Source organism: Pagrus pagrus (genome assembly GCF_965226575.1).
Source record: "Pagrus pagrus genome assembly, chromosome: 24".
NCBI classification, from domain to species: Eukaryota; Metazoa; Chordata; class Actinopteri; order Spariformes; family Sparidae; genus Pagrus; species Pagrus pagrus.
In genome coordinates this window covers 11,202,803-11,216,898 of record NC_140206.1, presented here as the reverse complement: position 1 = coordinate 11,216,898, position 14,096 = coordinate 11,202,803, and the positions used below count along the sequence as shown (strand labels likewise).

At 39.9% G+C, this 14,096-nt stretch overlaps 3 protein-coding genes across 4 annotated transcripts; 1 reads left to right on the top strand and 2 right to left on the bottom strand.

Annotated features, from left to right (window-relative positions):
* The first annotated feature begins 794 nt into the window (after positions 1 to 794).
* Positions 795 to 4,212, top strand: nudt15 (nudix (nucleoside diphosphate linked moiety X)-type motif 15). 2 transcript variants are annotated; one of them, XM_084346818.1, is made up of 3 exons: positions 795 to 999; positions 1,383 to 1,579; positions 4,145 to 4,212. In XM_084346818.1, the coding sequence occupies exons 1-3, from the start codon at positions 851 to 853 to the stop codon at positions 4,189 to 4,191; spliced, it is 393 nt and encodes a 130-aa protein (XP_084202944.1). In that variant the 5' UTR covers positions 795 to 850; the 3' UTR covers positions 4,192 to 4,212. The 2 variants fall into 2 exon arrangements, with proteins under 2 accessions (XP_084202944.1, XP_084202943.1); XM_084346817.1 differs by lacking the exon at positions 4,145 to 4,212 and adding an exon at positions 1,671 to 2,400.
* On the bottom strand, positions 2,425 to 7,174 carry LOC311253081 (carboxypeptidase O-like). The gene is made up of 9 exons (XM_084346814.1): positions 7,092 to 7,174; positions 6,444 to 6,480; positions 6,243 to 6,344; positions 5,710 to 5,814; positions 5,445 to 5,561; positions 5,127 to 5,220; positions 4,155 to 4,357; positions 2,799 to 2,883; positions 2,425 to 2,691 (listed from the first exon to the last, which is right to left on the bottom strand). Exons 1-9 carry the CDS (start codon positions 7,157 to 7,159, stop codon positions 2,426 to 2,428), a joined length of 1,077 nt encoding a protein of 358 aa, XP_084202940.1. The 5' UTR covers positions 7,160 to 7,174; the 3' UTR covers position 2,425.
* An 815-nt stretch (positions 7,175 to 7,989) lies between these two features.
* Positions 7,990 to 12,937, bottom strand: LOC311253083 (carboxypeptidase O-like). Its single transcript, XM_084346816.1, has 8 exons — positions 12,923 to 12,937; positions 12,722 to 12,823; positions 12,189 to 12,293; positions 11,924 to 12,040; positions 11,606 to 11,699; positions 10,391 to 10,593; positions 8,869 to 8,953; positions 7,990 to 8,761 (listed from the first exon to the last, which is right to left on the bottom strand). Exons 1-8 carry the CDS (start codon positions 12,929 to 12,931, stop codon positions 8,496 to 8,498), a joined length of 981 nt encoding a protein of 326 aa, XP_084202942.1. The 5' UTR covers positions 12,932 to 12,937; the 3' UTR covers positions 7,990 to 8,495.
* Between the last annotated feature and the right edge of the window lie 1,159 nt (positions 12,938 to 14,096).

Sequence of the window (14,096 nt, the reverse complement as noted above, 5' to 3'; positions counted from 1 at the left end):
CAAACAAGTGATGACAGAAGTCTTCTGATCATTCAGTTACCAATAACACAAGGTAAAAATACTCCATTATAAGTAAAAGTCCAGCATGCTTCTGATAACCCAACAGCATGTCCTCCTCCACTGTCCTGCATTTCACATGCATCTTACTATGACATACATTTTCATATCTGAATACTTAATATATACTTTTTAAAGGGTTCGGTTTACAGAAATACATGCTGCTGATACACCATCCAGTGGTTCTAGAGTAGTATCTGAAGTACACATAAAATAAATTATTTGATGGTCAGGCTTCATCTGTCCATTTTGAGGCGGGGATACAAATTCTGGCAGACAGGTTGCTAGTCTGAAATAATATGTCTCCCCCCCATATCTTTGGCTAGAAGAGAAGAAACTTGTTCATAATTACAGAGGTTATAGAGTAGTATCTGAAGTACACATAAAATAAATTATTTGATTGTCAGGCTTCATCTGTCCATTTTGGACAGATTTTGGACGCCCCCCACTTTGGGAGCCAAAGAGTGTTTAACTTTAAAAATAGTGCACCTTTAGCCCAGCCAACACATAATGACCGGCTATATAGAACATTATTACGATTTAATCAGCCACTCATTACTTAAATACCATCATACTCGTGCCGCCCTTTTTGATTTGAACATAACAAGAAGTGAATGTGTCGAAAGTAAGAAAGCAAGGCAAGACAAGGTCTCCCAAACGATTTTTGAAGCGAAGACGGAAGTTCACAGCAGGGACTCATCTTGTACCTCCTGGTTAGCTAGTTTACAGTGCGGCACTGCCGACTAGGTCTGTTTAGCTAACTCGTTTATGACTTGTTTTTTAGTTTATCCAGATGTCAAATAAAGCCGTAAAACGTCCAGGAGTTGGGGTCGGAGTGTTGGTGACAGATTCAGCCCACCCAGGCTGTGTTCTCCTGGGGAAACGGAGAAGCGAGATGGGCAAAGGGACATACCAGCTCCCCGGTGGCCACTTGGAGTTTGGGTAGGAAGGTAGCTAGTTAGCAAAGTCCATTAATGAATATATGTGTGTATATTCCTCTTACTGTTGTGTGTTTCTCTGTCATTAGAAGGTACATTATAAAGAAATAAAAACATATTAGACAGTTATCATTATGCCGAATTTTCCCAAACCGTTCAGCAAATATTTAGACATGTTTTGAAGTTGCATGGTTACAGGTGCCTGCCAAATAAGTGTGCAGGAATACCAATTTGCTATATTTTAAATGCAGTTTGGTAGAAGCCTGTTGAGGAGTGAAGGAGGACTAGTCTAAATATGTTCCTCAATGTTCAGTCCATATGATGTGCATGACCTGAATGTGATGAACTCCAATGCATGTGACACTCATTTATGTCATTGAACGAAAGGGAGACGTGGGAGGACTGCGCTCACAGAGAGGTGTTGGAGGAAGCAGGTGTTCGTTTGGTGAACGTCGGCTTTGCGTCAGTGGTGAACTCCATCAGGCTGGAGGAGCAGTACCACTACGTCACCATAATCATGCAAGGAAAACTCGACAGGGAGCAGTCAGGGGAGCCAGAGAACCTGGAGCCGGAGAAGAATGAGGGTATGTGCAGAGGATCTAACATTAAATGGGAAAAGATATCCCCACTCCCCTGAGTAGTTTACGATGAAAGAAATGTGTGGTTCTCTATCAGGTTGGACGTGGACGCAGTGGGACCAGTTTCCCTCTGAGGAGCAGCTCTTCTTGCCGCTAGCCTGTCTGAGACAACAAGGCTTCCATCCGTTCAGGAACACAGTAACAAACACTGAAACTCAGCTGTGAAACCGGCTGTTACAGCAGGAGACTTTTCTCGTTCCCCAAAGGATAAATCCAACACACATCAACAACGCACACGTCGGTTGTGGAGCATACTGTAATTTTTGCCAATATTATGTATATTTACTTTCTATTTGGGACACACAGTTCGTCAGCTGTACATTCATTCATATTTAGAGCAAATGATGCAATAAATAGAAGGCAATAAACATTTTTCTATTAGCTTTATTCACAAATGTTAAAACCAAACACATTAAAGGTGCACTATGTAGTTTTCGGGAAGACATTTCATTGTATTAATTGGGTGAATTTTTTTAATGCCTAAACAAACTAAATAAACAAAATCCAAAACTACATAGTGCCCCTTTTAATACAAGAAAAGCCAAACATATTTAAGTAGTTGGCTCTTTTTAGGCAAGTTGTTATTGCTCTTTATATGTAAATGAAAAAAAAAAAACTTGGGAATATTCTAATGCATCAACTATTGGCAGCAATATGACATTTCAGATCATTTAAAGACACTTTATAGCAGTTTAATAATTGTTTGAAACAAGGATGCAATATTTATCAAGAGATACATATAAAAACTTTGTAGCTTAAAAACTGGAGCCATTTCTGCAGGTTTTTTCCACCTCACATCAGGTTGGTGCCGGTGACACCCGCTGCTAACAGCAGGGCCCACAGGGTTGCAGCAGCAGTTGCCACAGCACCATTAAAGGTCTTGTCGTGGGCGTAGGTGATGATGTGCAGGGCTCCGCTGTAGGCCTCCTCGCACGTTGGCTGGATCTGGTCCTCGGGAAGCTCAAAAGCAAATGTCCCGTTATCTCTCAGCTCGAAGGTAAAGGAGAAGGGGATCCCAGATAAACGAGCCCAGTCTTTAGATGTACCTGAGTGGGAATCTGTAGAAAGAGGTTACGGATATTACCGTTCTTTATGTGATATCCACTTTATATTATTTCTTTAACGCCTTCCATGGTCTGTAATCAGCAGTGATTTGTGGACTTACATAATATATCTGGCGAGGTTCCTACTCTGTACTCTTTCCCGTGGACCTTCTTAATGGCTTCTGCTGCAGCCAGACCAACTTCCATCTGAGGAACCAGACATTTAAAACTGTTAATCACTCTTTGTTCACAATTTTGAGCATCTACAACAACTTTGTTTGCCTTTATACTGTAGCCTTATTAATCCTTAATATCATCCAAATATATATAATGTTAAATATATACGGTATATCTGTACAGCAATTTTTTGTTACTTAGCAGCGATTTTACACATCAACTGATAATCGCTCAATGTAAACAAGTTCTGTCGGTGACTTGTTGGCCAATTTGTTGCAAGAAATTGTAGTGCAATACATCGGTATTGTAGCATGAAAACTGTTGTTTCTTCACATTATGTCGGTAATTTCAGTTAATGTCATGATGTTTGGACTGAAATTCTTATATAGTGCACTGATGTCATTTTGAACAAAAAGGTCTATTGTGAAACTGTAAAATATCCTTCTCCATTACATACAGTGTAGTGTTTGACAACCACATTTGAGGGAGCAGTTTATTTATATACTCTGTGTAAGAATATTTGCTGATATATTAATATACATTTTTTTTAGACACCCCATATATCAATATCCGTGTCAGCATCAAGACTGCAATCTGTCAGGTGTTGCGATGTAGAATTTTACCAGTCTGATCAAGAGGACCAGGCAGGATGTTACAGCATCAATTTAAGAGTGCTCATAAACCAGTTTTGCTCCAGGTTCACTCATTTGAGATTCCTAATTGAAAACCTCATCACATCATCTGTGAACGTCCGATGTAACTCTGCCAATCCAAAAACACATGGTGTTTGAGTGGCTCAGGAGAGCTGGCTGGACATAATCCTGTTTTGCATAATTCTCTCTGGATTGTGGCTCCAGTGAGTTATTACCTGCATCAGCCTCCCTGCTAACAGCTTCGTTTCCTGCTATCAATGCTTCACAGCTTCCTCCTGTTGTGTTGTGTCTTGGCAGATGAGGACTGACGGCTTTGAGATGCCAACTGTGTTGAACTGTACTATTATGTGTATGTTTTGTGTTTATCCAATGAGGGATATTAAATCCTAAACCTTGAAAAAAAATTAATTTGTGTACAGAATTTTTTTTCTCGCAGATTTCACTCATATACTATGGGTTTTTGTGATCTGCATAGGCAGTTTCTATGGCAATATGCAGAGTATTCTCCTTCTTAATGTAGAATCATGCAGTGATAATCAGGCCATAAGGATTCATATACACTTTTTGTCCTGATATTACCTAGAATGCTGCGTGTGAATTCTCAGAAATGTGTGAAATATTCATCACTGTGTTTGCAGATGTAAATACCAGCTCGCCGTTGTTGGAGTCAGTTAAGTTGGGGTGATCGTAGGGAATCAAGAGCAGCTGGCCGTAGGAGTGGATGGAGAAGAAACACAGGAACTCGTCGCTCCGACTTCCTACAAAAAAAGTGATGGCCGCGGCCTCTGGCTCAGACAAAGGTTGGCTCCCCGGGTAGGTTGTACTGCAGCAGTTAAACGATACCCCGACAGCTGAAAAGAGGAGCAAAATTTATAGATTTATTTGAATCGAATGTAGTTGTGACACCACTTCTTCCCTTAACAGTTAGCTTAGAAACTGTACCACATCTCTAATATAAATGTACACAAGTTTAAAGCTGTATTAACCTATTTTTGGCCACTTGGGGGAGGCAGAAACAAGCTGTGAACACAACCCCTTATAATAGCCAGAACTTTGACTTGACAATAGGGAAGAGCGAGTACACCATTATCTGTATCTGTTCGGCCAACTAAATTATATCTGTATCTGTATCAGTACTCTGAACAGGTGGGACTTAAACCAGAAGTGGGTGGTGCGTAAACCTGACAGGGCTGAAAGTCTGAAGTCTGAAATCGGTTGATATGAAGTTGCCATATATATTGTTTGTTAGAAAACTATTTTTAGAACAGACTTAAATTGAGCTTAAGATGTTTTTGATCACAAACTTGAATAAATAAACTTCAGTGAACTAACCAGGGGATTTTCCTTAATCATGAGTATAAATATTGACACACTTTGGCGATTGTTGTACTGGATACCGAAGAACTCGGACAGCCCTACTTCATTGTCTTAGAAGTTATTCAGTTTCTGTTGCCAGGGTCTCAAATCCTGTTAAAAACCATCATGGGGCGTTAAATTAAGTGCAGTAAAACTCTAGCTGTGTCCAAATTCAATTCTAAAAGCTCCAATTGGCTATTTTTCATGATTATCAAAGCTACAGGGTATATAAATAAGGAGATGTAGATCCACAATAAGACTCACTTCCCCAGTTGGCGTCAAAGTTGCGGTTGAGGTCAGTTCCGTAACAACCGCAGTCCGAAGGTCCTGGTGACCTGTTCTTCCTCCACAGTCGTGTCTAAACGGGTCAAAATGATCAGTCAGTTAAATTAGCTGGTTCTGATTACTCTCTCAATCTAGTAATGAATACATCTGGGGTACTTAACATTTATCTACACACTGAAATCCTGCCCCGGATTGCAAACTCAGATCATTCTCTCATTTCCTGTTCACCTTCTTGAGGCACAATTTAGGACCCTAGAAAAGTAATTGGATAAATATCCATCAAAAATAAGCACTGACCGTTTCATTCGTCCAGGAGTAGATGTAGCCGTCTATGTTGAACACAGGGGTGACGTAGAAGTCCATGTTATTCATCATCTCCGCCATTTTCGGGTCTGTTTTGTATGCTTGCAGGATCTGATTTGAGAAAGCAAATGAAAACATCAGGGTTAGATTGATACAGTGTATTGGAAGGGTGATAAATCATCCTCTTGTTTTTCACTCAGTTCAGCTAAATAACAACAGTTTGGAAACACACTGTTAATTAATGATAAATGTCTCTTACCTGACTGACAAAATACTGACAGAAGGCTGGGGCGATCCATTCCCTGGCGTGTATACCACAGTCCATCCAGATAGCTTTCTTTTTCTCTCCAGTATTCACTCCAATCTGGAAGACAAATTAGGCACTTAAATTTCTGTTGTTTGGCTTTACAGCTGTTGCCATCTTTGTTTTTTGGAGCAAGAAGTGACCATATTTGGACAAGAGGGTGGAGCTTGGGACGATATCCTGATTGGATCTGACTGAGAATCTGAGGACGCGCCATGGTAGCGACTTGAATATGTGAACGTTATGCTGTATTGAAGAAGACTTTAAACTAGCAATTGAGACCATAAACTCATTAGGAAACTGTTCAATGAGGTAACAACTCAGGTGAGAAGTAGAGTCATTTTCTCATAAGCTTACATTCAATCAGACTTAGTTTTTAAAAACCAGTGGAGTCGCCCCCTGCTGGCTATTAGAAAGAAAGCAGCATTCGCTTCACTTTTCAGACCTGGACTCTTCGTCCAGGTCTGACGAAGAGTCGATGGGTTTACCTTGAGTAAGCTAATAACCCTCTTCTCGTAGGTCTGTCCGTATTGCACTATGGTCACAACATCAGGGTTATCCTTTGCAGTCTGCTCCATCCAGTCACTAATCTGTAGTGAGGAGCATAGTTACACATCTGAGTATGTGTCTTTTGTATAATTGTGTAGTGATCTCATTAATGTGGGAGAGCAGTGATCTGGCCTTCTTACCTCGTGCATGGGATGGTATCTGTAGTAGTCATATGCTCTGTTGCATACACACCAAAATAATTAATGACATTATCAACATTACATAAGTCAAGTAATCTTTATTCACAGTTGCTTCATACAAACGTACTATTCTGCTTGCAAAACAGTACAACAGTACAGCCAATGGGTCTGAATTAAAGTTATATATTAAATCCAGCTTATTTGGTCACATTTCAGTGGATGAATGAAATAAACTGCAAATTAAAATTCCGTAACTGATGATCTATTAAGTTGTAACTTCATGATTTGTTAATGGTTAACAACAGGAATCCAAGCAAGAACAATTGTACTCTAACTAGGAGTCACACTTTAAATCACAGCCACAGCTGCCGTCTCTAGCTGATTATGCGGCCAAGAAATAGTCTCACACATAAGCCCCCATAAAACCACAAGTTTTTGTCTCTCTAGTGAACTTTAGATAACTGTTGTTAAGTTTATCTCCCTAAAATATCAAACTATTGCTATAATTATTAGGTCGGATGCATCAATTATAATGACAGTAAAGATTAACTACATTCAAATTATTTGGATAAAAAGTAGCTGATAGTACATTGTGTTACTGAATTTTGAACAAAGCCGTCATTATGTAATTTAATGAATAAAACTCACCTCTCTGCTGTGGCTGCTCCCATCGCTGAAAGCAGCACCACAAGGCTCAGTACTACAGAGTTAAGCATTGTCACTTTGTGAGAGTGAACTCCTTGTTTGCAAGTGTTAAGTGTTAGTGAACCGACCTTGGGATGATACAAGCTTTTATAGAAGGGATCCGTCATATAAAGACACACCTTTGACTCAGGCGCAGACCACAGGCTGCACACACATGATCATTGTGTTGGTTAATGTTTAATCTGTGTTTTTTCATGCTGATTTTTGTACTTCAGTCAGCAATTTCAGTGGTTATATCAAAGCTGTTATACTTTGTTCCATAAATACTGACATTATCTCCATAGTTAGCCACAAAATCCATTGATGAATGTCACGTTACTGCTTCTCTAATATTGCCCAAGCTCCAAGGTAGCATTTCCCACAATGCCTTTCATAAGTCCCTTCCTTCTAAACTCCCTCATCCATCTTACCTGCAGGTAGTAGATGTGGTCCTTGCAGCGGGCCATGTCCTTCATCTCCGTGTCCCTCTTCTTCAAGCACCTTGATCTCGGCCTCCAGGCTGTCTGCAACCTCCTGAGCCTGCTCCATCTTCTCCAGGCCGGCCTGATCCATCAGGTCCTCCAGCAGCTCCTGCAGAGGCTCCACCAAGCGCTGCAGCTCGGACAGCACCTGCTCCGTGTCGTTGTGTACCCTGCCTGCAGATCGCTGTGCAGGCATGGACAGAGACGATAAGGTTGTCCTGTCTCAGAAGGGGTTATGTGAGATGTAGATTTTGGTCCTTTGTCTGAGACAACAAGGCTTCCATCCGATCAGGAACACAGTAACAAACACTTAAACTCAGCTGTGAAACACGTTGGTTGTGGTACATACTGTAATTTTTATCAATATAATGTATTTTACTTTCTATTTGGGACACACAGTTTGTCAGCTGTACATTCATTCATATTTAGAGCAAATGATGCAATAAATAAAAGGCAATATACATTTTTCTATTAGCTTTATTCACAAATGTTAAAACCAAACACATTAAAGGTGCAATATGTATTTTTCGGGAAGACATTTCATTGTATTCATTTGGTGGATTTCTTTAATGCCTAAACAAACTAAATGAACAAACTCCAAAACTACATAGTGCCCCTTTTAATACAAAAAAAGCCAAACATATTCAAGTAGTTGGCTCTTTTTAGGCAAGTTGTTATTGATCTTTTTTATGTAAATGCAAAAAAAAAAACTTGGGAATATTCTAATGCATCAACTATTGGCAGCAATATGACATTTCAGATCATTTAAAGACACTTTATAGCAGTTTAATAATAGTTTGAACCAAGGATGCATTATTTATCAAGAGATACATATAAAAACTTTGTAGCTTAAAAACTGGAACCATTTTTGCAGGTTTTTTCCACCTCACATCAGGTTGGTGCCGGTGACACCCGCTGCTAACAGCAGGGCCCACAGGGTTGCAGCAGCGGTTGCCACAGCACCATTAAAGGTCTTGTCGTGGGCGTAGGTGATGATGTGCAGGGCTCCGCTGTAGGCCTCCTCGCACGTCGGCTGGATCTGGTCCTCGGGAAGCTTGAAGCCAAATGTCCCGTTATCTCTCAGCTTGAAGGTAAAGGAGAAGGGGATCCCAGATAAACGAGCCCAGTCTCTAGATGAACCCGAGTTGGGATCTGTAGAAAAAGGTTACGGAAATTACCGTTCTTTATGTAATATCCACTTTATTTTATTACTTTAACCCCTTCCATGGTCTGTAATCAGCAGTGATTTGTGGACTTACATAATATAGCTGGCGAGGTTCCTACTCTGTACTCTTTCCCGTGGACCTTCTTAATGGCTTCTGCTGCAGCCAGACCAACTTCCATCTGAGGAACCAGACATTTAAAATTGTTAATCACTTGTTTATGAGCATCTACAACAACTTTGTTTGCCTTTATACTGTAGATTTTCCCTAGTGGTTCTTGGAGACACCAGGAAGCAGTTTTACAAGGCAGGAAATGCAGATTTAAACTCAGTTTTCATCAGTTTGAGTGCATCCCTGTGACACTGTCCTTGATATGGTGCACAAACACTGTGGCGGGGGAGTGTGAAATGTTTTTTGCACCCAGTCAGAACAGATGAATATGTAGATTAGATTTGTGGAGCAAGCGAGTGCTGCAACCCAATGCCATTTACAGTTTGTTTACATTAATACCAACACAAGGGTTGAACTGTTTAATGTGTATTTTCTGTTTTCAGTTTGAAGACAGTAAGAAGATGTGTTTAGATGTACTAAATATCAACATTTTGCATATTTTCCATTAACATTTTTGTAAGGATTTTGGGAGGGATTTCTTGCCAGTTGCCTTTTTTGGGGAATCCAGACTATAGCGTCACTAATCATTAAAATGTTTAGGTTGATACCAAAATTGTTTATTAAAATCCATTAATAATATCATCCAAATATATATAATGTTAAATATATGTTGAATATATATGGTATATCTGTACTGCAATTTTTTGTTACTTAGCAGCCAACTTACACATGGATATCAATACCTTAGCATTATTTTTGTTCTTCGAAAATAGCCATACCTTAGTTTATATACACAGTATATTGTATACATAGGCTATATGCATTTTAATTCCTACCCTAGTGCTACACCCATAAATTGGCAAAGCAGGATATTACAGCATCAATTTAAGAGTGCTCATAAACCAGTTTTGCTCCAGGTTCACTCATTTGAGATTTCTAATTGAAAACCTCATCACATCATCCATGAACGTCCAATGTGACTCTGCCAATCCAAAAACACATGGTGTTTGAGTGGCTCAGGAGAGCTGGCTGGACATAATCCTGTTTTGCATAATTCTCTCTGGATTGTGGCTCCAGTGAGTTATTTCCTGCATCAGCCTCCCTGCTAACAGCTTCGTTTCCTGCTATCAATGCTTCACAGCTTCCTCCTGTTGTGTTGTGTCTTGGCAGATGAGGACTGACGGCTTTGAGATGCCAACTGTGTTGAACTGTACTATTATGTGTATGTTTTGTGTTTATCCAATGAGGGATATTAAATCCTATACCTTGAAATAAATTAATTTGTGTACTGAATTTTTTTCTCGCAGATTTCACACTTTTTGTGATCTACATAGGCAGTTTCTATGGCAATATGCAGAGTATTCTCCTTACTAATGTAGAATCATGCAGTGATAATCAGGCCATAAGGATTCATATACACTTTTTGTCCTGATATTACCTAGAATGCTGCGTGTGAATTCTTAGAAATGTGTGAAATATTCATCACTGTGTTTGCAGATGTAAATACCAGCTCATTGTAGTTGGGGGCGGTGAAGTTGGGGTGTCCGTAGGGAACCAAGAGCAGCTGGCCGTAGGAGTGGATGGTGAGGAAACACAGGAACTCGTCGATCCGGCTTCCTACAAAATAAGTGACGGCAGCGGCCTCGGGCTCAGACACAGGTTGGCTCCCCGGGTAGGTTTGACTGCAGCAGTTAAACGATACCCCGATAGCTGAAAAGAGGAGCAAAATTAATAGATTTATCTGAATCGAATGTAGTTGTGACACCACTTCTTCCCTTAACAGTTAGCTAAAAGCCTCAGCTTCACATGTTGAAAGCTTAGAAACTCTGTACCACATCTCTAATATAAATGTACACAAGTTTAAAGCTGTATTAACCTATTTTTGGCCACTTGGGGGAGGCAGAAACAAGCTGTGAAAACAACTTGTTAGCAAACAGTTACCCAATCCAGCAGATGCAGAGCAATATTATCATTCATTTTGATCCACGTGTCTGGCAAGCTGGCAAGTTTAAGTCCAATATTCACTGACTTTAAGCTCAGTCTTTTCAGCTCCACTTTGATAGCTAGCTCGTTGCTAACTGTATCTTTCTGATGTTTGGTACAGCGCGGTAGAGGCGCTAAAATGATCCGTAGAGGTGAGGGGAGCTGTATAGTTGGGTGATATGTCTGTCAATTTATCACCGTGAGCGACCACTTACAAATACAATTAATAATGTCATCCATTGTTAGTATAAAAATCTTGATTATAGCATAATTAGCATAGCTAGCGTAGCATATCTTTATCCAAACCAAAGTTATTAAACTGATGTCACTTAAAGTGCTATATGTAAGAATTGGCCGACTGTCAAATTCATTCTCAAAATGAAAACAGGGCATCACATAACTGGAGTAAACACTAAGTGCTGCTAACTGTAACTGGTATTAACTGGGGATTTTCCTTAATCATGAGTATAAATATTGACACACTTTGGCGATTGTTGTACTGGATACCCAAGAACTCGGACAGCCCTACATTATTGTCTTAGAAGTTGTTCAGTTTCAGTTGCCAGGGTCTCAAATCCATTTAATCCATCTTAAAAACCATCATGGGGTGTTAAATTAAGTGCAGTAAAACTCTAGCTGTGTCCAATTCAATTCTAAAAGCTCTAATTGGCTATTTTTCATGATTATCAAAGCTACAGGGTATATAAATAAGGAGATGTAGATCCACAATAAGACTCACTTCCCCAGTTGGCGTCAAAGTTGCGGTTGAGGTCAGTTCCGTAACAACCGCAGTCCGAAGGTCCTGGTGACCTGTTCTTCCTCCACAGTCGTGTCTAAACGGGTCAGAATGATCAGTTGGTTAAATCAGCTGGTTCTGATTACTCTCTCAATCTAGTAATGAATACATTTGGGGCACTTAACATTTATCTACACACTGAAATCCTGCCCCGGATTGCAAACTCAGATCATTCTCTCATTTCCTGTTCACCTTCTTGAGGCACAATTTAGGACCCTAGAAAAGTAATTGGATAAATATCCATCAAAAATAAGCACTGACCGTTTCATTCGCCCAGGAGTAGATGTAGCCGTCCATGTTGAGCACAGGGGTGACGTAGAAGTCCATGTTATTCATCATCTCCGCCATTTTCGGGTCTGTTTTGTATGCTTGCAGGATCTGATTTGAGAAAGCAAATGAAAACATCAGGGTTAGATTGATACAGTGTGTTGGAAGGGTGATAAATCATCCTCTTGTTTTTCACTCAGTTCAGCTAAATAACAACAGTTTGGAGACACACTGTTAATTAATGATAAATGTCTCTTACCTGACTGACAAAATACTGACAGAAGGCTGGGGCGATCCATTCCCTGGCGTGTATACCACAGTCCATCCAGATAGCTTTCTTTTTCTCTCCAGTATTCACTCCAATCTGGAAGACAAATTAGGCACTTAAATTTCTGTTGTTTGGCTTTACAGCTGTTGCCATCTTTGTTTTTTGGAGCAAGAAGTGACCATATTTGGACAAGAGGGTGGAGCTTGGGACGATATCCTGATTGGATCTGACTGAGAATCTGAGGACGCGCCATGGTAGCGACTTGAATATGTGAACGTTATGCTGTATTGAAGAAGACTTTAAACTAGCAATTGAGACCATAAACTCATTAGGAAACTGTTCAATGAGGTAACAACTCAGGTGAGAAGTAGAGTCATTTTCTCATAAGCTTACATTCAATCAGACTTAGTTTTTAAAAACCAGTGGAGTCGCCCCCTGCTGGCTATTAGAAAGAAAGCAGCATTCGCTTCACTTTTCAGACCTGGACTCTTCGTCCAGGTCTGACGAAGAGTCGATGGGTTTACCTTGAGTAAGCTAATAACCCTCTTCTCATAGGTCTGTCCGTATTGCACTATGGTCACAACATCAGGGTTAGCCTTTGCAGTCTGCTCCATCCAGTCGCTGATCTGTAGTGAGGAGCATAGTTACACATCTGAGTATCTGTCTTTTGTATAATTGTGTAGTGATCTCATTAATGTGGGAGAGCAGTGGTCTGGCCTTCTTACCTCGTGCATGGGATGGTATCTGTAGTAGTCATACGCTCTGTTGCATACACACCAAAATTATTAATGACATTATCAACACATAAGTCAAGTAATCTTTATTCACAGTTGCTTCATACAAACGTACTATTCTGCTTATACAGAGGCTGAGCAAATGGGTCTGAATTAAAGTTATATGTAAATCCAGCTAATTTGGTCACATTTCAGTGGATGAATGAAATAAAATGCAAATTTAAAAAAAAGTGTGAACTAACCACATAAAGTTGAAAGTCCATCATTTGGTAATGGTTAACAACAGGAGTTCAAGCATTAAATCAACTTGAGTCTTGCATTAGTCAATCATTAAGGACTGTTATTATAAAGGTGTTGCCAGTTTTACAACTTATTTCACGTATGCAGTACAAATCGGGAAATAAGTGCCATGATTTCAATGATAAGACCGATATCACTCTCATATTTTTGTTCTAGTTGATGGTTAACTAAGTCTAATGAGACTGGGAGCAGGGAGAACATCATGCATCGCTCTGGGTAAAATATAATCCACCCACCAGCACCCTTTTAAGCTCACAGTAAACACATTATTCTACATCCTGTTTGTTAAATATGTAAGAGTGTAAAAAGGGAACTTGAAAGCTAACTTAACTATCTGGAAAGGCGCCACGAGAAACTATTTGGGAAAGGGCAGGTGATTGGATGAACCATCTTTTTATCACGGGTTAATTTCGGCCAATCAGATCAACAGGAGGAGAGCGAGAGAAACTCTCACTAAAGCCAGTCGAGAGAAGAGTTAAAACATCTTTACCATCGAGAAAAGCCTTTAGTATCACTTCTTTGCTCTTCTTCCAATGAAATATACTCTCCAGTTCTGATATAACCAATGCTATAGCAGCTACGCTAATGTCTTGATGAGCCGCCAATGAACAGTTGCTTCCCTCACTAGGCATCACACCTTTAGTTGCACACATAAACCCCCATAAAACCACAAGTTTTTGTCTCTCCAGAGAGCTTTAGAGGTGCTGTTAGCAGTTATTTTTACCTTTGGACAGAGCTAGTTTACTTGCTAGAGTAAGTTTATCTCCCTAAAATGTCGAACTATTGCTATAATTATTAGGTTGGGTGCATCAATTATAAGGACAATGAAAGTGAACTACATTCAGATTATTTGGATAAAAAGTAA

Bases quoted from the DNA above. Each gene is read 5' to 3' on its own strand.
- nudt15 (XM_084346817.1), top strand. From the start codon at position 851: ATGTCAAATAAAGCCGTAAAACGTCCAGGAGTTGGGGTCGGAGTGTTG. The intron at 1,000-1,382 runs GTAGGAAGGTAG...ATTGAACGAAAG, and splicing joins GGTGGCCACTTGGAGTTTGG to GGAGACGTGGGAGGACTGCG. The intron at 1,580-1,670 runs GTATGTGCAGAG...GTTCTCTATCAG, and splicing joins GGAGCCGGAGAAGAATGAGG to GTTGGACGTGGACGCAGTGG.
- LOC311253081 (XM_084346814.1), bottom strand. From the start codon at position 7,159: ATGCTTAACTCTGTAGTACTGAGCCTTGTGGTGCTGCTTTCAGCGATG. The intron at 6,481-7,091 runs GTGAGTTTTATT...TGTATGCAACAG, and splicing joins GGAGCAGCCACAGCAGAGAG to AGCATATGACTACTACAGAT. The intron at 4,358-5,126 runs GTGAGTCTTATT...TCCTCTTTTCAG, and splicing joins CTTTGACGCCAACTGGGGAA to CTGTCGGGGTATCGTTTAAC.
- LOC311253083 (XM_084346816.1), bottom strand. The intron at 11,700-11,923 runs GTCAGTGCTTAT...TGACCCGTTTAG, and splicing joins ACTCCTGGGCGAATGAAACG to ACACGACTGTGGAGGAAGAA. The intron at 8,954-10,390 runs GTATTTACATCT...CTGGTTCCTCAG, and splicing joins CCCCCAACTACAATGAGCTG to ATGGAAGTTGGTCTGGCTGC.